We start from the raw sequence: 23,781 nt of genomic DNA, 5'->3' as shown, positions 1-23,781 counted from the left end.
CATATTGAATATAAGTGTGTAAGAGATGTAAGAGATGTGGAAGAGTGTGGGAGACATTTAGGATACATTTTTGTGAATATAACTGTGTAAGAGATCTGTGAGACAATTTACATGTGAATATAAGAGTGTAAGAGATGTGGGAGACATTTTACATGTGAATATAAGTGTGTAAGAGATGTGTGGCTGACATTTTAGGATATATTTGTGTAAGAGATGTGGGAGACATTTTTCGTGTGAATATAAGTGTGTAAGAGATGTGGGAGACATTTTACATGTGAATATAAGTGTGTAAGAGATGTGTGGACATTTTACATGTGATATATTTGTGTAAGAGATGTGTGACACATTTTACATGTGAATATAAGTGTGTGGAGATTTGGGATATATTTTACATGTGAATATAACAAGTGTAAGAGATGTGTGGAGACATATTTACATGTGAATATATTTGTAAGAGATGACCACTTTACATGTGAATATAAGTGTGTAAGAGATGTGTGGCTGTATTTAGTGATATATTTGTGTAAGAGATGTGGGATGACATTTTACATGTGAATATAAGTGTGTAAGAGATGTAGGATATATTTTACATGTGAATATAACTAGTGTAAGAGATGTAGGATGTGTGGCATGTGAATATAAGTGTGTATATTTGTGGTGACATTTTACATGTGAATATAAGTGTGTAAGAGATGTGTGAGACATTTTACATGTGAATATAAGTGTGTAAGAGGTGTGTTAGACACTTTATATGTGAATATAAGTGTGTAAGAGATGTGGGATGTGTTACATGTGATATATTAGGATATGAATATAAGTGTGTAAGAGATGTGGAAGACATTTTACATGACATAGGTGTAAGAGATGTGTGGATGTGTGTGTATATAGGATATATTTGTGGTGACCACATTTTACACTGTGAATATAAGTGTGTAAGATGTGTGGGAGATATTTTACATGTGAATATAAGTGTGTAAGAGATGTGTGGACATATTTACATGTGATATAAGTGTGTAAGAGACTGTGGGAGACACTTTACATGTGTATAAGTGTGTATTTAGGATATATTTGTGGTGAGACATTTTGACATGTGAATATAAGTGTGTAAGAGATGTGTGGCTTATTACATGTGATATATGTGGTGAGACTATGACACTTTAGGTGTGAATATAAGTGTGTAAGAGATGTGGGAGACATGTGTGGCTGTACATATTTGTGGTGACCACATGTGAATATAAGGTGTAAGAGATGTGGGATGTGTGGCTGTATTGTAAGATATATTTGTGGTGACATGTGAATATAAGGTGTAAGAGATGTAGGATGTGTGGCTATATTGTAGGATATATTTGTGGTGACATTTTACACTGGTATAAGAGATGTAAGAGATGTGTGAGACATTTTACATGTGATATATTTGTAAGAGATGTGGGAGACACTTTGACACTGGTGAATATAAGTGTGTAAGAGATGTGTGGCTGTATTTTAGTGATATATTTGTGGTGACCACTATGACACTAGGTGTAAGAGATGTAGGATGTGTGGCATGTAATTAGGATATATTTGATGGTGACACTTTACATGTGTATAAGTGTGTAAGATGTGTGGCCGTATTTAGATATATTTACATGTGAATATAAGAGATGTAAGAGATGTGTGGACATATTTACATGTGAATATATTTGTAAGAGATGACATTTTACATGTGAATATAAGGTGTAAGAGATGTGGGAGACATTTTACATGTGAATATAAGTGTGTAAGAGTGTGGGTATTTACATGTGAATATAAGTTGTAAGAGATGTGTGGACCATTTTACATGTGACATAAGGTGTAAGAGATGTGTTAGTGTGGCATTTTATATTTGTGGTGAATATACACTGTGTAAGAGATGTGGATGTGTGATTTAGGATATATTTAAGGTGACCACTATGACATAGGTGTAAGAGATGTGGATGTGTGACATTTTATATGTGAATATAACTGTGTAAGAGATGTAGGATTTACATGTGATATATTGTGTGTGTGACCACTATGACATAAGGTGTAAGAGATGTGTGAGTGTGGCATTTTATATTTGTGTGAATATAAGTGTGTAAGAGATGTGGGAGACATTTACATGTGATATATGTGTAAGAGATGTGGGAGACACTTTATGTGAATATAAGTGTGTAAGAGATGTGGGAGACATTTTACATGTGAATATAGTGTGTATATTTGTGGTGACACTTTACACTGTGAATATAAGAGATGTAGGAGTGTGGCTGTAGATATTTTGTGTGACCACTATACACTAGGTGTAAGAGATGTAGGAGTGTGGCTGTGAATATAAGTGTGTATATTTGTGGTGACCACATTTTACATGTGAATATAAGTGTGTGGAGTATTTAGGATATATTTGTACATGTGAATATAAGTGTGTAAGAGATGTGTGAGACATTTTATATGTGAATATACACTAGGTGTAAGAGATGTAGGATGTGTGGCTGTATTTAATAGATATATTTGTGGTGACCATTTTGACACTAGTGAATATAAGTGTGTAGGATGTGTGGCTGTATTTAGGATATATTTGTGGTGACCATATGACACTAGGTGTAAGAGATGTAGGATGTGTGGTTGTATTTAGGATATATTTGTGGTGACCACATTTTACTATGTGAATATATGTGTGGAGATGTATTTAGGATATGGGTGAATATAACTAGTGTAAGAGATGTAGGATGACATGTTACTGTAATATAAGATATATTTGTGGTGACCACTATGACACTAGGTATAAGAGATGTAAGAGTGTGGCTGTATTTAGGATATATTTGTGGTGACCAGTGTGACACTAGGTGTAAGAGATGTAGGATGTGTGGCCGTATTTAGGATATATTTGTGGTGACCACTAAGACACTAGGTGTAAGAGATGTAGGATGTGTGGCTGTATTTAGGATATATTTGTGTTGACTACTATGACACTAGGTGTAAGAGATGTGATGTGTGGCTGTATTTAGGATATATTTGTGGTGACCACTATGACACTAGGTGTAAGAGATGTAGGATGTGTGGCCGTATTTAGGATATATTTGTGGTGACCACTATGACACTAGGTGTAAGAGATGTAGGATGTGTGGCTGTATTTAGGATATATTTGTGGTGACCACTATGACACTAGGTAGAGATGTATGTGTGGCTGTATTTAGGATATATTTGTGTGAAGAGATGTGGAGACATTTTATATGTGACCACTATACACTAGTGTAAGAGATGAGATGTGTGGCTGTTTTTAGGATATATTTGTGGTGACCACTATGACACTAGGTGTAAGAGATGTAGGATGTGTGGCTGTATTTAGGATATATTTGTGGTGACCACTATGACACTAGGTGTAAGAGATGTAGGAGTGTGGTTGTATTTTACATGTGAATATATGTGGTGACCACTGTAGGTGTAAGAGATGTAGGATATATTATGTGGGTGACCACTATGTGACACTAGGTGTAAGAGATGTAGGATGTGTGGCTGTATTTAGACATATTTGTGGTGACCACTATACACTAGGTGTAAGAGATGTGTGGCTGTATTTAGGATATATTTGTGGTGACCACTATGACACTAGGTGTAAGAGATGTAGGATGTGTGGCTGTATTTAGGATATATTTGTGGTGACCACTATACACTGTGTAAGAGATGTGTGGTGACATATTTAGGATATATTTGTGGTGACCATATAACTAGTGTGTAAGAGATGTGTGGCTGTATTTAGGATATATTTGTGGTGACCACTATGACACTAGGTGTAAGAGATGAGATGTGTGGCTGTAATATATTTGTGGTGACCACTATGAGAGATGTAGGATGTGTGGCTGTATTTATATTTGTGATATATTGTAAGAGATGTGTGGCTGTATTTCGGATGACCATATACACTAGGTGTAAGAGATGTGTGGTTGTATTTAGGATCTACTTGTGGTGACCACTATGACACTAGGTGTAAGAGATGTGTGGCTGTATTTAGGATATATTTGTGGTGACCACTATGACACTAGGTGTAAGAGATGTGTGGCTGTATTTATTTGTGGTGACCACTATATTTGTGTAAGAGATGTAGGATGACATATTTACATATGTGATATATGAGACTGTGTAAGGATGTATTTTGGCTGTAATTAGATATTTTGACCACTATGACACTAGGTGTAAGACATATTTGTGGTGACCATATACACTAGTGTAAGAGATGTGTGTGCTGTATTTAGGATATATTTGTGGTGACCACTATGACACTAGGTGTAAGAGATGTAGGATGTGTGGCTGTATTTAGGATATATTTGTGGTGACCATATACACTAGTGTAAGAGATGTGTGGATACATTTTATATGTGGTGACCATAGACACTAGGTGTAAGAGATGTGTGGCCGTATTTAGGATATATTTGTGGTGACCACTATGACACTAGGTGTAAGAGATGTGTGGCCGTATTTAGGATATATTTGTGGTGACCACTATGACACTAGGTGTAAGAGATGTAGGATGTGTGGCTGTATTTAGGATATATTTGTGGTGACCACTATGACACTAGGTGTAAGAGATGTGTGGATGTATTTGTGTGACCACTATACACTAGGTGTAAGAGATGTGTGGTGATATATTTGTGGTGACCACTATGACACTAGGTGTAAGAGATGTAGGATGTGTGGCTGTATTTAGGATATATTTGTGGTGACCACTATGACACTAGGTGTAAGAGATGTAGGATGTGTGGCTGTATTTAGGATATATTTTTGGTGACCACTATGACACTAGGTGTAAGAGATGTGTGGCCGTATTTAGGATATATTTGTGGTGACCACTATGACACTAAGGATGTGTGGCATTTTATATTTGACACTAGGACATGTAAGAGATGTAGGATGTGTGGCGTATTTAGGATATATTTGTGGTGACCACTATGACACTAGGTGTAAGAGATGTAGGATGTGTGGTGGTATTTAGGATATATTTGTGGTGACCACTATGACAGTAGGTGTACGAGATGTTGTGGATGTATTTAGGATATATTTGTGGTGACCACTATGACACTAGGTGTAAGAGATGTAGGATGTGTGGCTGTATTTAGGATATATTTGTGGTGACCACTATGACACTAGGTGTAAGAGATGTAGGATGTGTGGCTGTATTTAGGATATATTTGTGGTGACCACTATGACACTAAGTGTAAGAGATGTAGGATGTGTGGCTATATTTAGGATATGTTTGTGGTGACCACTATGACACTAGGTGTAAGAGATGTAGATTGTTTGGCTGTAATTAGGATATATTTGTGGTGACCACTATGACACTAGGTGTAAGAGATGTGTGGCTGTATTTAGGATATATTTGTGGTGACCACTATGACACTAGGTGTAAGAGATGTAGGATGTGTGGTTGTATTTATATTTGTGATATATTGTAAGTGTAGTGTGTGGTTGTACCATATCTATGACACTAGGTGTAAGAGATGTAGGATGTGTGGCCATATTTAGGATATATTTGGTGACCACTATGACACTAGGTGTAAGAGATGTAGGATGTGTGGCTGTATTTAGGATATATTTGTGGTGACCACTATGACACAAGGTGTAAGAGATGTGTGGCCGTATTTAGGATATATTTATGGTGACCACTATGACACTAGGTGTAAGAGATGTGTGGCTGTATTTAGGATATATTTGTGGTGACCACTATGACACTAGGTGTAAGAGATGTAGGATGTGTGGCTGTATTTAGGATATATTTGTGGTGACCACTATGACACTAGGTGTAAGAGATGTAGGATGTGTGGCTGTATTTAGGATATATTTGTGGTGACCACTATGACACTAGGTGTAAGAGATGTAGGATGTGTGGCTGTATTTAGGATATATTTGTGGTGACCACTATGACACTAGGTGTAAGAGATGTAGGATGTGTGGCTGTATTTAGGATATATTTGTGGTGACCACTATGACACTAGGTGTAAGAGATGTAGGATGTGTGGCTGTATTTAGGATATATTTGTGGTGACCACTATGACACTAGGTGTAAGAGATGTAGGATGTGTGGCTGTAATTAGGATATATTTGTGGTGACCACTATGACACTAAGTGTAAGAGATGTGTGGCCGTATTTAGGATATATTTGTGGTGACCACTATGACACTAGGTGTAAGAGATGTACATGTGTGGCTGTAAGGATATATTTGTGGTGACCAGATGACACTAGGTGTAAGAGATGTGTGGCTGTATTTAGGATATATTTGTGGTGACCACTATGACACTAGGTGTAAGAGATGTGTGGCTGTATTTAGGATATATTTGTGGTGACCACTATGACACTAGGTGTAAGAGATGTAGGATGTGTGGCTGTATTTAGGATATATTTGTGGTGACCACTATGACACTAGGTGTAAGAGATGTAGGATGTGTGGCTGTATTTAGGATATGTTTGTGGTGACCACTATGACACTAGGTGTAAGAGATGTAGGATGTGTGGCTGTATTTAGGATATATTTGTGGTGACCACTATGACACTAGGTGTAAGAGATGTAGGATGTGTGGCTGTATTTAGGATATATTTGTGGTGACCACTATGACACTAGGTGTAAGAGATGTGTGGCTGTATTTAGGATATATTTGTGGTGACCACTATGACACTAGGTGTAAGAGATGTAGGATGTGTGGCTGTATTTAGGATATATTTGTGGTGACCACTATGACACTAGGTGTAAGAGATGTGTGGCTGTATTTAGGATATATTTGTGGTGACCACTATGACACTAGGTGTAAGAGATGTAGGATGTGTGGCTGTATTTAGGATATATTTGTGGTGACCACTATGACACTAGGTGTAAGAGATGTGTGGTTGTATTTAGGATATATTTGTGGTGACCACTATGACACTAGGTGTAAGAGATGTAGGATGTGTGGCTGTATTTAGGATATATTTGTGGTGACCACTATGACACTAGGTGTAAGAGATGTAGGATGTGTGGCTGTATTTAGGATATATTTATGGTGACCACTATGACACTAGGTGTAAGAGATGTGTGGCTGTATTTAGGATATATTTGTGGTGACCACTGTGACACTAGGTGTAAGAGATGTAGGATGTGTGGCCGTATTTAGGATATATTTGTGGTGACCACTATGACACTAGGTGTAAGAGATGTAGGATGTGTGGCCGTATTTAGGATATATTTATGGTGACCACTACGACACTAGATGTAAGAGATGTAGGATGTGTGGCTGTATTTAGGATATATTTGTGGTTCTACTATGACACTAGGTGTAAGAGATGTAGGATGTGTGGCTGTATTTAGGATATATTTGTGGTGACCACTATGACACTAGGTGTAAGAGATGTAGGATGTGTGGCTCTATTAGAATACATAAGATAAGGAGGTATAACACAAGGCTCTATTATTTTTTTCTTATTTATTTACAGAGAATAAGCAGAAATGGTTGAAGTGGAAACCAAGTGCCAAGATAGACGTCACGCGTGTATACAGATTCGAGAATGATGTCAAAAATGTGACTGTGATGACGTATAAATGGCACTTAGTGTCCTGATAGTTATGTTAGTGGAATACTTAACACGAGCATGCCCAGTGGCTACAGTGATTGAGCGTGTAACAAGTGATCGCTGACCACGGCTTACGTGATGTTGTGTTAATACATTGTGTGTTCCGTGGCTATACAATTTAATGAATGCGTATCTGGATTATTGGGTTCCTTCTGTACACGGACACTTATTAGGACATGATCTCAATTTTGAATGTCAGGGTCGACAGTATGATTGACGAAGAGATAATAACATTTATTCCACGCAGTTAATGGTTTACTAAACACAGAACCATGACGGCTATGACAGAATCTCTGGTCTCTAGTTACATGGAGATGACCACTGTATCAGACAATACCAGTGTTACCTACTACAACCTCCTTAAACAGCCCCTTCACATGATCGTGATCTACTCCTGTGTATACTCTGCAGTCTTTCTGTTTGCCCTATGTGGAAACCTTATGGTCATCACGGTGGTAGTGAGGAATCGCTCCATGCACAACGCCACTAATTATTTCATCGTGAATCTGGCCATCGCCGATGTTCTAGTGTCCATCTTCTGCATTCCGATCACCCTCCTCAGCAACCTCTATACAGGTAAGCCAAACTCATCACGTTTTATATAAACGTATATCTTGTATTCCGAACACCCTCCTCAGCAACCTCTATACAGGTAAGCCAAACTCATCACGTTTTATGTAAACGTATATCTTGTATTCCGAACACCCTCCTCAGCAACCTCTATACAGGTAAGCCAAACTCATCACGTTTTATATAAACGTACATCTTGTATTCCGAACACCCTCATCAGTAACCTCTTAACAGGTAAGCCAAACTCATCACGTTTTATATAAATGTATATCTTGTATTCCGATCACCCTCCTCAGCAACCTCTATACAGGTAAGGAAATCACTGCTTTTAATGTACAGCATTTGGAAATGTGACATTTCTTGGATTTTTATAAGATGTTTAGCATTTTGCCTTTGGAAAATGTATTTATTGTGATCTTTTGAAAACTTTTGCTTTCTTTATCAAGAGTACAAATGACTCGGATTTGACAATTCTTGGAAACGAAAGTGTAAAGTTTATGATCCTCTGCTAATAGCCAATTAGGGGCAGAATGGAGGAAGCAGCAATATTTCCTCAAGCTGCCTGCACTACAAAAGTGCTATTCTGACGACAATGCGTCCTGACAATTTGACAGCTGACTTAACACTTTCGTCCAATAGCTGAATATATATATTTCTGGACAGTTAGTTGATTGTACTTGGATGAACAATATAGTGTCATCCGGTGATCTAGTTGTATTGAAATTAATGTTTTCTTGACAGTGTTAAAATTGTCAAATACTTAACTGTTGATTAAACAGGTATAGAATTATGTTATACAAACTTATTTAATTTTATTTAGATAATTAAGGGATTAAAATAATGACATTTTAAACGCTCATTCATATTCTTTACACAATGCCTCCAGCAAACCTAGTCTTACTTTTTACAAATTGCTACATATAATCACATGTCTAGACCTGGCATAAGGTATGCAACACCGGATACGTACCTTTGTGTGTCCAGGTAAGCAAGTATGTGTCCAGATGTACTGTTGTGTGTCCAGGTATTTACGCAGGTACGACATGAAACGAGAAGTTGTACGAATGAGATGAGATGTCGTACGGATGAGATGAGAAGTCATATGAATGAAACGAGAAGTCGTACGAATGAGACGAGAAGTCATACGGATGAGATGAGAAGTCATATGAATGAAACGAGAAGTCGTACGAATGAGACGAGAAGTCGAACGAATGAGATGAGAAGTCATATGAATGAGACGAGAAGTCGTACGAATGAGATGAGAAGTCGAACGAATGAGACGAGAAGTCGTACGAATGAGACGAGAAGTCGTACGGATGGGATGAGAAGTCGAACGAATGAGATGAGAAGTCGTACGAATGAGACGAGAAGTCGTACGAATGAAACGAGACGTCACAGGAATGAGTCGAGAAGTCGTTCGAATGAGATGAGAAGTCGTACGAATGAGATGAGAAGTCGTACGGATGAGACGAGAAGTCGTAGATACCAGTTAAAAGTTACATATACGAGTTTTAAAGTTGAACAAGCGATATAAAAAGTTATATAAATGTACCACAGATGAACATAATCATAATCCAAACTCAAATTAATTAAACCAGGACAAAGTACGAACAGCAGATAGATTTACATGGCGATTCCTGAAAAAGTACAAGCCGAATTAACCATACGTTCCAGAAGAGTAAGCGATTTTGTTTATATAACAACGGAACCAACAGGCAAACTTAACGAGCATCAAATATGTCCAATTTCATGTCGCAGAAAGAAATAGAATATTTATCAAAGAGATCATTATGACGACCGCGAAACTTCACCAAAATCTTCAATAACATACATCATTTGACACCCTTTACGAGTCATGTGATGACATCATGCACAAAATTCGTAATAATGGAAGTGGGCCCTTGATTATCGAATCAACTGTGACGTGGAAACACCATAGGTTGGAGATGCAGGAATGTTGCTATCCAGAAATGAAGCTATCCAGAAATGAAAATTCAAAATACTTAAATTCACGAACTTATCATACAACTTGGTGGAAAGCTGTCCATGTTAGTTTCGTTGTAAGAAAATACCAAGATAAGTAGCTGATGTAGAAGAGTCCGTCGTGTCTTTGATTTCCAATTCTGGTTAGTATAAACGATGGACTTGCTCAACAGATTTCTTTTCATTTAAAGACAAGACGTCATCAGTATATATGAAAGTGACGTTTAACGGCTTTGCAAAATCTTATTATCTGTTTTGATAAGGTCTTCAATAAATTCAGCCTCGAACGAAAACAAGTCACCATACAGAGGGACACAGTTCCCAAAGGTATACCAATAGTCTGTTGGAAGGTCTTGCCACCAAACTCGACGAAAATGTTGTCAAGTGATGAAAAAGAAAACTCTCATTACAAGAGAACTAAATGGATGATTGAAAAAAGGACCACTTTGATTTGGATTAAAGATGTTGCCCTATCACTCCGAGTGGCCTGGCAATCCCGTAAAATAACAGGAATTAACCAACATATTAACATAATCATAATCCAAAGTCAAATCCAATAAGACTAGGGCAAATTATGAACAAAAAATAACTTGCACAGAGACTCCTGAAAAAGTTCAAGGAGAATAAGACCAGGTATTTCGGAGGAGTAAGCATTTTCTGCTTTATCGACTTCACCCGCCATATAAACCTTGGTCAATCCAAGTAAATAATGTCACATTTTCAAATGAGAAGATAAACAACAAAGGAACCAACTAACAACCTAAAGAGCACTCGTACAGTGACAATGCACTCCTTCGTAGTTTCACAGTAAGTTCACGTCAAGTCATAAAGACTTGATACATTAAGCTGCAATTACGACATTGCACCTGGTCTATGTCAAAGTCAGCGCCGGCGTGTCTGCACGTGAAGTTTTATAGACTTGGCGTCTATCAAAAAAAGCTTTTTGAACGTTCAAGGTAACGATAATCAATTAACCAAGATAGGTATACTGTTAACCAATTATAGTGGCTTCATCTTCAGACAAGCAGAAAACACTTCAGACTGGTACTTGTTGCAATATGCTATACAAATGAAATATTTTCGGCAGACACGAGAATACGGTCTTTTCACCGCAATCATCATGCATTTAACTATGTGCAGACATCGAAGGACGTCAGGAGTTTTTTCTTTATCTCTGCACAATCACTGAATGGGATGTCCTCCCGTAAGTAGCCAATACTGCTGACAGTGAAAGCTTCCATGCTGCCCTCTCCCCTTTTGGTGTTTATATCCCCTACATCCTAAACATTCTCTCTTTTTTAAATATGGGAATTTAAAAAATGTACATCTATGTATGTACATACCCCAACGTATGACATAAAATCAGCATTCATTCTATTGACGGCTTACTATTATGTTGAAGAAGAATGAGAACTAGTATATATTAACCTATATACGAAATGCACTGTATGATATTGTCAATACAATAGACAATGTATGATATTGACAATACAATATACAATGTATGATATTGTCAATACAATATACACTGTATGATATTGACAATACAATATACAATGTATTATATTGTCAATACAATTTACACTGTATTTTATTGTCAATACAATATACAACGTATGATATTGACAATACAATATACAATGTATGATATTGTCAATACAATATACACTGTATGATATTGACAATACAATATACAATGTATGATATTGTCAATACAATATACACTGTATGATATTGACAATACAATATACAATGTATTATATTGTCAATACAATATACACTGTATTATATTGTCAATACAATATACAATGTATGATATTGACAATACAATATGCACTGTATGATATTGACAATACAATATGCACTGTATGATATTGACAATACAATATACACTGTATTATATTGTCAATACAATATACACTGTATTATATTGTCAATACAATATACAATGTATGATATTGACAATACAATATGCACTGTATGATATTGACAATACAATATGCACTGTATGATATTGACAATACAATATACAATGTATGATATTGACAATACAATATGCACTGTATGATATTGACAATGCAATATGCACTGTATGATATTGACAATACAATATACAATGTATGATATTGTCAATACAATATACACTGTATTCAATGAATTTTGATTGTTAAGCCTCCTTAACTTTTTCACAAAAACACACATGCCGCTGGCATTCTTAAGAAATAGTTAAATATCAAGGGAGCTTATAAAATAGATTTTTAACGAAGGCATGCTTTGCGGCGTCAATACGTAAGCCAGTCAGATTTTTAATGCTTTAAATACTTTCTCTCGTTCGCATGACTTCTCACTTGTATGTACTTCTCTTGTCCGTACATCTTTACTTATCTCGTTCGTCCGTAGTTACCTATCCCGTTCGTCCGTCTTTACTTATCTCGTTCGTCCGTAGTTACTTATCTCGTTCGTCCGTCTTTACTTATCTCGTGCGTCCGTAGTTACTTATCTCGTTCGTCCGTCTTTACTTATCTCGTGCGTCCGTAGTTACTTATCTCGTTCGTCCGTAGTTACTTATCTCGTTCTTCCGTAGTTACTTATCTCGTACGTCCGTATTTACCTATCTCGTTCGTCCGTCTTTACTTATCTCGTACGTCCGTATTTACTTATTTTGATTTTGTTCGTCCGTAGTTACTTATCTCGTTCGTTCGTATTTACTTATTTTGATTTTGTTCGTCCGTAGTTACTTATCTCGTTCGTCCATAGTTACTTATCATGTTCGTCCGTAGTTACTTATCTCGTTCGTCCATAGTTACTTATCATGTTCGTCCGTAGTTACTTATCTCGTTCGTCCATAGTTACTTATCATGTTCGTCCGTAGTTACTTATCTCGTTCGTTCGGTTTTATTGTTCGGGGAAGCGACACGAATAAGCAACAAGAGTAATTATTAGAAACTGATCGGTTGTTTCGCAAAAGACGACTTAATGTGGGGCACCCACATCAGTAGTGTTTTCTCCCTGTCTTATACATAAGTCACATCGGTAAGTCGAGAATACTTTTGGGAGTTTGTAACATTCCATTGCATGTGCATAGAAGACGATTAAACAGTGAGTTTCACTGCAAAATTGGAATGTTTCTTTTGTGTCTTCGATGAAGAGGCCAAAATAGATCTGAAACTCATTGCAACACATCTGGAATTTTGACAGTTTCCATTCTTTCCTACGTATATCTATGCAGAATTAGTTGATGGCGATGATGACAGAGAAATGGTATGACAAACTACTCTGTCTAACACTGAATCTCCATAACGGTATGGAATGTCTCCCCAGTAAAGCCAATGGTACCTGGAACAGAAACACCTTCTCAAAAGGTGTGTACAATAGGTTATATTGATATGTTCGTGGTTGTAAGACATCTTCATGTGAATGTATATCTCAATGATTTATCATAGATTAGTTCCAATATCATACTGAGATGCTATGAAATTAGTAAACATGATGACAATATCTTCATTGAGTTTGGTGGCAAGATCTTTCAACAGAATATTTTTCCTTGAGACCAAACTATGTCCCTCGGTTGGCTGACATTATGTTGTCATACGAGGTAGAATTTATCGAAGAGCTTATCAAATCAGGTTACAAAGACCATTCAAAGTCCTTCAATTTTACTTTTACATATATATATGTGACATCTTGAAGTGTGTTGACCATATCCATCATATATACCGATCATGAATCAAGGAGAAAACATACTCTCCTACATCAGCCGCTTGTCTCGATCTACAACAAAACAAACTAGGACATCTTTCCACCAAGCTGTATGATGAGCGTGAGGATTTCGATCTTCCTACTATGAATGTCCCTTTTCTGGATATCTACACTCATTCATTGCTACACCATAGGGTTAACATATCCTAGTAGATTCGATAATTGTTCTTGGGTTTGTTCCCTCTATCATGATTTTCGTCAGTTGACAAACTTATCACTCGGAGTTTCGCGATGAAGATTTTGATTACGAGGAGGTTTAACGACCGTTATCGTGATCTCACTGAGAAATATTTCCCAGTGTGGTATGAAGCTGGGCGTGGTCGATGCTCGTGAGTGTACCTGGTGGTTCCACTCTTGTAAACGTGTTCTGATTTGGGAACCTGACACTATTTACTTGGATTGATCAAGATTTACATGGCGAGAGCCCTGGATGAAGCAGAAGACGCTTACCCATTAGGAATACTTGGTCTAATGTTCTTTTTATTTTAATGAAATTCCGTTCAAATATTTCTTTTTTTCCTATTCTGTCCCAGTTTCATAATGTGTTTGAATAAAGTCTCTGTTGACTCTGTTTCTTTCCTGTTCTAAAAGCAGTAAACCTTAACATGCCGTTTTGTGTATAGCAACAGAAAGTAAATGTACAACTAATTTTCCGGAGGACAGAGAGATCCACTAGTATAGTAATGTATATAATGGCAATTAAAAACATTCCCACGTCTAGCAAAACAGAGGCGAGGCTCACGGGAAGCAAAGGTCTGTCAGTTCATATTGCAGCGGTTTGATTAAGTCAACATATTCCCTCACCTTAATACACTGTAGGTTTGAAATCTCGAGCTGTCACATAGTTTTGGTAATGATGAATATGTTTTTCCTGACGACGTGTTTGATAAGGTTCAGGGTAACCTCACTCCTCGTTATAAAGATCAATACAGCGATGTAATGTGTCGACAGTTTCATCCTTATCACAAGATGTCACTGGCTGATTCACTTATACATTAAATGTTATCTGACAACACTGTTATCATTATGATCTATTTTCAGACTCTAGATGTGGGTTGTTGTTTATCCGAGTGTGTTCTGATAGCAGTATCACAATGTCTTGTCATGTTTATGTTGTAACTGCATTTGAAACGATGATGAAAGAAAGGTGGCCTCTAAATATTAATTTACAGCATTCACATAGTTCGGATTAACAGTCCAGTATTATGGAGGGGGAGGACAAGTAATTAACATTTATAAGGCCTAAAGAGATTTTACATTTAAAATTATACAATCATTTAAACATGTTTGATGAAAGGTGAATTGACATCTATATCTAATATCTGTATTTCTACAAATGTGTTCAATTACCTTTATTAATTTTTAGCGCATGTCATATAAGGCAAGTCTATTTCAAAACCATTTGATGCATGATAGACAATTAAATTGTTATCAGCATCTAATACGCAGTTAGCACAGAATACCAAATACAGTTGATATTGAATTTGTTTTCAATTTTGTGTGGTTCGTCAACTATTTCAAACAAAAAATGTCAATAGCACTGAACTTAGTATGTGCAGATGAATTAGTTATATTGTCTCCTTGAAGTGTTAGGTATACTACAATTCTGACACCATCCTATCCTCGGTCATGACTTTACTGTGGTTAAAATCTACAATCGTTACATCAATTGAGGAAGTTTTTGTTGCTTTACTAAAACTGAGCATATAAATTACTTTCAGATTTAGTTGATGGATAAATATTAGTGATCCAGTGTTGACACAATATTTCGTCAACTTTATGTGAGTGACATTGTGTTGTAATGATTCAAGACATGTCTCTAAACTGATAATTACGTAATATTACATATATTAGTGACGTCACGTTAACGGAAATCAGATGACAAAATGAAATCATTTCATCGCCGAAAAACATTTGTGTAGTCCCACTTATCTTCTGTCCGGGAATATCATATGAATGGCGGTATGTCACTAACCAATGGCAGTATGTCACTAACCAATGGCAGTATGTCACCAACCAATGGCGGTATATCACTAACCAATGGCGGTATAGCATTCACCAATGAATGGCGGTATACCACTAACCAATGAATGGCGGTATGTCACTAACCAATGAATGGCGGTATACCACTAACCAATGAATGGCGGTATGTCACTAACCAATGGCGGTATGTCACCAACCAATGGCGGTATATCACTAACCAATGGCGGTATAGCATTCACCAATGAATGGCGGTATACCACTAACCAATGAATGGCGGTATGTCACTAACCAATGAATGGCGGTATACCACTAACCAATGAATGGCGGTATGTCACTAACCAATGGCGGTATGTCACCAACCAATGGCGGTATATCACTAACCAATGGCGGTATGTCACTAACCAATGGCGGTATATCACTAACTAATGGCGGTATATCACTAACCAATGGCGGTATGTCACTAACCAATGAATGGCGGTATGTCACTAACCAATGGCGGTATATCACTAACCAATGGCGGTATATCACTAACCAATGGCGGTATATCACTAACCAATGAATGGCGGTATATCACTAACCAATGGCGGTATATCACTAACCAATGGCGGTATGTCACTAATCAATGAATGGCGGTATATCACTAACTAATGGCGGTATATCACTAACCAATGGCGGTATATCACTAACCAATGGCGGTATGTCACTAATCAATGGCGGTATATCACTAACCAATGGCGGTATATCACTAACCAATGGCGGTATGTCACTAACCAATGGCGGTATGTCACTAATCAATGAATGGCGGTATATCACTAACTAATGGCGGTATATCACTAACCAATGGCGGTATATCACTAACTAATGGCGGTATGTCACTAATCAATGAATGGCGGTATATCACTAACTAATGGCGGTATATCACTAACCAATGGCGGTGTGTCACTAATCAATGAATGGCGGTATATCACTAACTAATGGCGGTATATCACTAACTAATGGCGGTATATCACTAACCAATGGCGGTATATCACTAACCAATGGCGGTATATCACTAACCAATGGCGGTATATCACTAACCAATGGCGGTATGTCACTAACCAATGGCGGTATGTCACTAACCAATGAATGGCGGTATATCACTAACCAATGGCGGTATATCACTAACCAATGGCGGTATATCACTAACCAATGGCGGTATATCACTAACCAATGGCGGTATGTCACTAACCAATGGCGGTATATCACTAACCAATGGCGGTATATCACTAACCAATGGCGGTATATCACTAACCAATGGCGGTATATCACTAACCAATGGCGGTATGTCACTAACCAATGGCGGTATGTCACTAACCAATGAATGGCGGTATATCACTAACCAATGGCGGTATATCACTAACCAATGGCGGTATATCACTAACCAATGGCGGTATGTCACTAACCAATGGCGGTATATCACTAACCAATGGCGGTATATCACTAACCAATGAATGGCGGTATGTCACTAACCAATGGCGGTATGTCACTAACCAATGAATGGCGGTATATCACTAACCAATGAATGGCGGTATGTCACTAACCAATGGCGGTATGTCACTAACCAATGGCGGTATATCACTAACCAATGTCGGTATGTCACTAACCAATGAATGGCGGTATATCACTAACCAATGGCGGTATGTCACTAACCAATGGCGGTATATCACTAACCAATGGCGGTATATCACTAACCAATGAATGGCGGTATGTCACTAACCAATGGCGGTATATCACTAACCAATGTCGGTATGTCACTAACCAATGGCGGTATGTCACTAACCAATGGCGGTATATCACTAACCAATGAATGGCGGTATGTCACTAACCAATGAATGGCGGTATGTCACTAACCAATGAATGGCGGTATATCACTAACCAATGAATGGCGGTATATCACTAACCAATGAATGGCGGTATGTCACTAACCAATGGCGGTATGTCACTAACCAATGGCGGTATGTCACTAACCAATGGCGGTATGTCACTAACCAATGGCGGTATGTCACTAACCAATGGCGGTATATCACTAACCAATGGCGGTATATCACTAACCAATGAATGGCGGTATATCACTAACCAATGGCGGTATGTCACTAACCAATGGCGGTATATCACTAACCAATGGCGGTATATCACTAACCAATGGCGGTATATCACTAACCAATGAATGGCGGTATATCACTAACCAATGGTGGTATATCACTAACCAATGGCGGTATATCACTAACCAATGGCGGTATATCACTAACCAATGAATGGCGGTATATCACTAACCAATGGCGGTATGTCACTAACCAATGGCGGTATATCACTAACCAATGGCGGTATATCACTAACCAATGGCGGTATGTCAATAACCAATGAATGGCGGTATGTCACTAACCAATGGCGGTATGTCACTAACCAATGAATGGCGGTATATCACTAACCAATGGCGGTATGTCACTAACCAATGGCGGTATATCACTAACCAATGGCGGTATATCACTAACCAATGGCGGTATATCACTAACCAATGAATGGCGGTATGTCACTAACCAATGAATGGCGGTTTATCACTAACCAATGGCGGTATGTCACTAACCAATGAATGGCGGTATGTCACTAACCAATGGCGGTATGTCACTAACCAATGGCGGTATATCACTAACCAATGAATGGCGGTATGTCACTAACCAATGGCGGTATATCACTAACCAATGGCGGTATATCACTAACCAATGGCGGTATATCACTAACCAATGGCGGTATATCACTAACCAATGGCGGTATATCACTAACCAATGGCGGTATGTCACTAACCAATGGCGGTATATCACTAACCAATGGCGGTATATCACTAACCAATGGCGGTATGTCACTAACCAATGGCGGTATGTCACTAACCAATGGCGGTATATCACTAACCAATGAATGGCGGTATGTCACTAACCAATGAATGGCGGTATATCACTAACCAATGGCGGTATGTCACTAACCAATGAATGGCGGTATGTCACTAATCAATGAATGGCGGTATATCACTAACCAATGGCGGTATGTCACTAACCAATGGCGGTATATCACTAACCAATGGCGGTATATCACTAACCAATGGCGGTATATCACTAACCAATGGCGGTATGTCACTAACCAATGAATGGCGGTATGTCATTAATCAATGAATGGCGGTATGTCACTAACCAATGAATGGCGGTATGTCATTAATCAATGAATGGCGGTATGTCACTAACCAATGAATGGCGGTATGTCACTAACCAATGAATGGCGGTATGTCACTAACCAATGAATGGCGGTATGTCACTAATCAATGAATGGCGGTATATCACTAACCAATGGCGGTATGTCACTAATCAATGAATGGCGGTATATCACTAACCAATGGCGGTATATCACTAACCAATGGCGGTATGTCACTAACCAATGAATGGCGGTATGTCACTAACCAATGGCGGTATATCACTAACCAATGGCGGTATGTCACTAATCAATGAATGGCGGTATATCACTAACTAATGGCGGTATATCACTAACCAATGGCGGTATATCACTAACCAATGGCGGTATATCACTAACCAATGGCGGTATATCACTAACCAATGGCGGTATGTCACTAATCAATGAATGGCGGTATATCACTAACCAATGGCGGTATGTCACTAACCAATGAATGTCGGTATGTCACTAATCAATGAATGGCGGTATGTCACTAACCAATGGCGGTATATCACTAACCAATGGCGGTATATCACTAACCAATGAATGGCGGTATGTCACTAACCAATGAATGGCGGTATATCACTAACTAATGGCGGTATATCACTAACTAATGGTGGTATATCACTAACCAATGGCGGTATATCACTAACTAATGGCGGTATATCACTAACCAATGGCGGTATATCACTAACTAATGGCGGTATATCACTAACCAATGGCGGTATATCACTAACCAATGGATGGCGGTATATCACTAACCAATGAATGGCGGTATGTCACTAACCAATGAATGGCGGTATATCACTAACCAATGGCGGTATATCACTAACCAATGGCGGTATATCACTAACCAATGGCGGTATGTCACTAACCAATGAATGGCGGTATATCACTAACCAATGGCGGTATATCACTAACCAATGGCGGTATGTCACTAACCAATGGCGGTATATCACTAACCAATGAATGGCGGTATGTCACTAACCAATGAATGGCGGTATATCACTAACCAATGGCGGTATGTCACTAACCAATGAATGGCGGTATGTCACTAATCAATGAATGGCGGTATATCACTAACCAATGGCGGTATGTCACTAACCAATGGCGGTATATCACTAACCAATGGCGGTATATCACTAACCAATGGCGGTATATCACTAACCAATGGCGGTATGTCACTAACCAATGAATGGCGGTATGTCATTAATCAATGAATGGCGGTATGTCACTAACCAATGAATGGCGGTATGTCATTAATCAATGAATGGCGGTATGTCACTAACCAATGAATGGCGGTATGTCACTAACCAATGAATGGCGGTATGTCACTAACCAATGAATGGCGGTATGTCACTAATCAATGAATGGCGGTATATCACTAACCAATGGCGGTATGTCACTAATCAATGAATGGCGGTATATCACTAACCAATGGCGGTATATCACTAACCAATGGCGGTATGTCACTAACCAATGAATGGCGGTATGTCACTAACCAATGGCGGTATATCACTAACCAATGGCGGTATGTCACTAATCAATGAATGGCGGTATATCACTAACTAATGGCGGTATATCACTAACCAATGGCGGTATATCACTAACCAATGGCGGTATATCACTAACCAATGGCGGTATATCACTAACCAATGGCGGTATGTCACTAATCAATGAATGGCGGTATATCACTAACCAATGGCGGTATGTCACTAACCAATGAATGTCGGTATGTCACTAATCAATGAATGGCGGTATGTCACTAACCAATGGCGGTATATCACTAACCAATGGCGGTATATCACTAACCAATGGCGGTATATCACTAACCAATGGCGGTATGTCACTAACCAATGAATGGCGGTATATCACTAACTAATGGCGGTATATCACTAACTAATGGCGGTATATCACTAACCAATGGCGGTATATCACTAACCAATGAATGGCGGTTGAAAATACCAATCTTAAACGGGCAATATGCATAGTGTTCTTGTTAAATGGGAAGCAACATAAAGCAAAGATGCATGGTTTACATATATACAAAGTATAAAGCTCGTGTTATACACCTCCTCCCCCTCCTCCTCATCTCTCTCTCTCTCTCTCTCTCTCTCCCTCGCTCTCTCTCTCTCTCTCTCTCTCTCTCTCTCTCTCTCTCTCTCTCTCTCTCTCTCTCTCTCTCTCTCTCTCTCTCTTGTTTAAACTTGTTTATAATTGTTACATTGTCATTACGTCCTACTGCCACCTTGTACATGTAATGTGTGAAATGATATGTTTTGGAAAGGGCTTTATATAAGTTGTAAAACTTGTTCCCAATCCTATTGCTACTTGTGTGCAATAGGATATGTTTAAATCAAAGAAGTGATTATATAAACCGGATTTCGTGTGATCACCTCGTATTTCTTTATCGTTTCCACAATAAGCCCTGAAATAGTTTGGATGTAGAAAGGTCATTTTTCCTTAAGTGATGCGGTGTCTGTAACGTATTGTTAGCGCGTGTTTTACGCTGAAAATACTAGAAATCGTAATCTTACCAAGAGCGTGACGATTTTACGTAATCATCACTCAGAAGAAATTCAGTTTATTTTTCCTAACTAGCTGCTTATTCGACAGTATGACACAATAATGATTTCTTTCCTTCCGTTACAATGGTTGCTGTGTCTGGCATGAGGATATAGTGATTTGCCGAAAAGTTGTTTAATAGACTGTATGACAAAATCACAATTAGCTTTCAACCAATGTAATTATCGGTAGAAGTAGTCTATGTAACGTGTACACGTTACAGACAGATGTCGTGACAGCCAGCACAAGCGATTTGATCTAACATACAAGCTACCAATACTGTTGCGGGAACTTCAACGTGCCCGACACATTTATTCTTCATTCAGTTTTATCACAGTATCCTGCAAATTATGCTAGAAATCCGAAGATTGGTTCCATACACCTGTTACATTACAAATCACTCAAAAAGTGGCGCTCACTGAGCTCACTTTGTTGGAAACCTTCGTGCTCATGAGGGTTCTAAGTTTGTCAAGTTAGTCAAGCTTGATGTCTTCTGTTAGTTCCCCAATACATGTATCAAGGGTCGCCACTGTAGTTTTCCTTTCTCCACATTTGCCCTATTTTTGTCAAGTTTCAGCGGAAAGGCTGTTTTGATAGCACGGCTTTGTTCTATCACGCTTCATGACTGAGAAATTTCTCTGACCGATCACGTGGTATATGAGACGTCATAGTGTTACATCGAGTGAGTTTGCCTAATATGTAAATTAGGTTAAAAGCCAGATACTCATAAAGATTCCGTTTCTTTGCGATGTCCTTGACATACATTGACATTTTCTTCATTAGATACCAGTCTGAAATCAATCTGAAACAATAAAAACTGTTTAATTAGCGGAAAATCCACATCAAATTGTCGTTATTTCGGCGATAATCAGATGTACATGTACCTTACGTAAATATTTAACACGTGCACGTGAACTGCCAGGAAACACCTTTTTTATACAACTTTAAATATGATGATATATGTATAAATCATTATTTTGGTTTCAGTTGTCCATTCTATAACTATTTCCGAACATGGACTTAGATGTTTATGTCCGTACTCCGAAACGTGTGCACATGTTGGGCAACACCGGACCATGCTATGGACGTTTCGTAAGATTTACATATTCTTATGTATACTTTGATAGATATACATAACGATATGAATATTTAGTGAGATACATATATGACGCACAAATTCGTGAAGCGTTCCATTTTCTTATTATCCCGATTGGATAATCATTGGAGGCAAACTGTGTTTATAATCATTGGAGGCAAACTGACTGTGTTTATAATCATTGGAGGCAAACTGACTGTGTTTATAATCATTGGAGGCAAACTGACTGTGTTTATAATCATTGGAGGCAAACTGACTGTGTTTATAATCATGAACTAGACAATAACACACTGATCTATATCCGGGATACTAATTCTTTTAAACTCTGGTGTGGTTATATAGGCTTAATAAACCTGCGTCCAGTATATTATCATTATTATTTTTATTAGTATTATCATCATCATTATTATCATATATTGTTATGAATATTTCGTAAGAAGAATTTGACAATGGATTGAAGTGACCTGTTGACAGACCAATGTGTGTTATAAGCATGTTGCATGACCCCAAATGACTAGTTAAGAATAGAATGAAGACACTGTCCGATTTGATTTATTTCTTAACTTGATTTACATTCGCTGACTTTTCCCCTGAGACACTCTGCCATGACAACCCATCCTCTAGCCCCATAGACCTATCGTGCAACCATCTTTCATTTTGCCGACCACTTCCGTCTCTCTGCCCATTGGACCACATTCCAGGTCCTCCGGCATTGATATCTTGCCAATATTCATCACTCAGTCCGTATATCATGTTGTAAGTGGACCAAAAATAGAATGACTGTCACCACTCGTTTTCGTCATAGAAAAAGTTAGATGATCCTAGTTGATTAAAAAAAACGCACAACGAAAATTTCGACGTGTAAACTGAATCATAATTCAAAAACAAATTCGATGAATCTAGGTCAAAACATGGCCAAAAGGAATTATCATAGGGCAACTATAGTGTGAGGAGAATAAAACCAGGTGTACTTCTGCTTCAT

At 38.1% G+C, this 23,781-nt stretch overlaps 1 protein-coding gene across 1 annotated transcript in view; it reads left to right on the top strand.

Annotated features, from left to right (window-relative positions):
• The first annotated feature begins 7,860 nt into the window (after positions 1–7,860).
• The window catches only part of LOC132557261 (neuropeptide SIFamide receptor-like), a 71,193-nt gene continuing 55,272 nt past the window's right edge, over positions 7,861–23,781 (top strand). The window contains exon 1 of the mRNA XM_060221750.1: positions 7,861–8,164. Coding sequence (XP_060077733.1) covers positions 7,861–8,164 — 304 coding nt within the window. The remainder of the gene's footprint in view (positions 8,165–23,781) is intronic.

The sequence above is a fragment of the Ylistrum balloti genome, unplaced genomic scaffold (assembly GCF_031769215.1).
Source record: "Ylistrum balloti isolate Yb309-2 unplaced genomic scaffold, AGI_CSIRO_Ybal_v1 Utg370652, whole genome shotgun sequence".
In the NCBI taxonomy this organism is placed as follows: domain Eukaryota; kingdom Metazoa; phylum Mollusca; class Bivalvia; order Pectinida; family Pectinidae; genus Ylistrum; species Ylistrum balloti.
The sequence above is the reverse complement of the archived record's forward strand: the minus strand, read 5'-3'. Positions and strand labels throughout refer to the sequence as shown.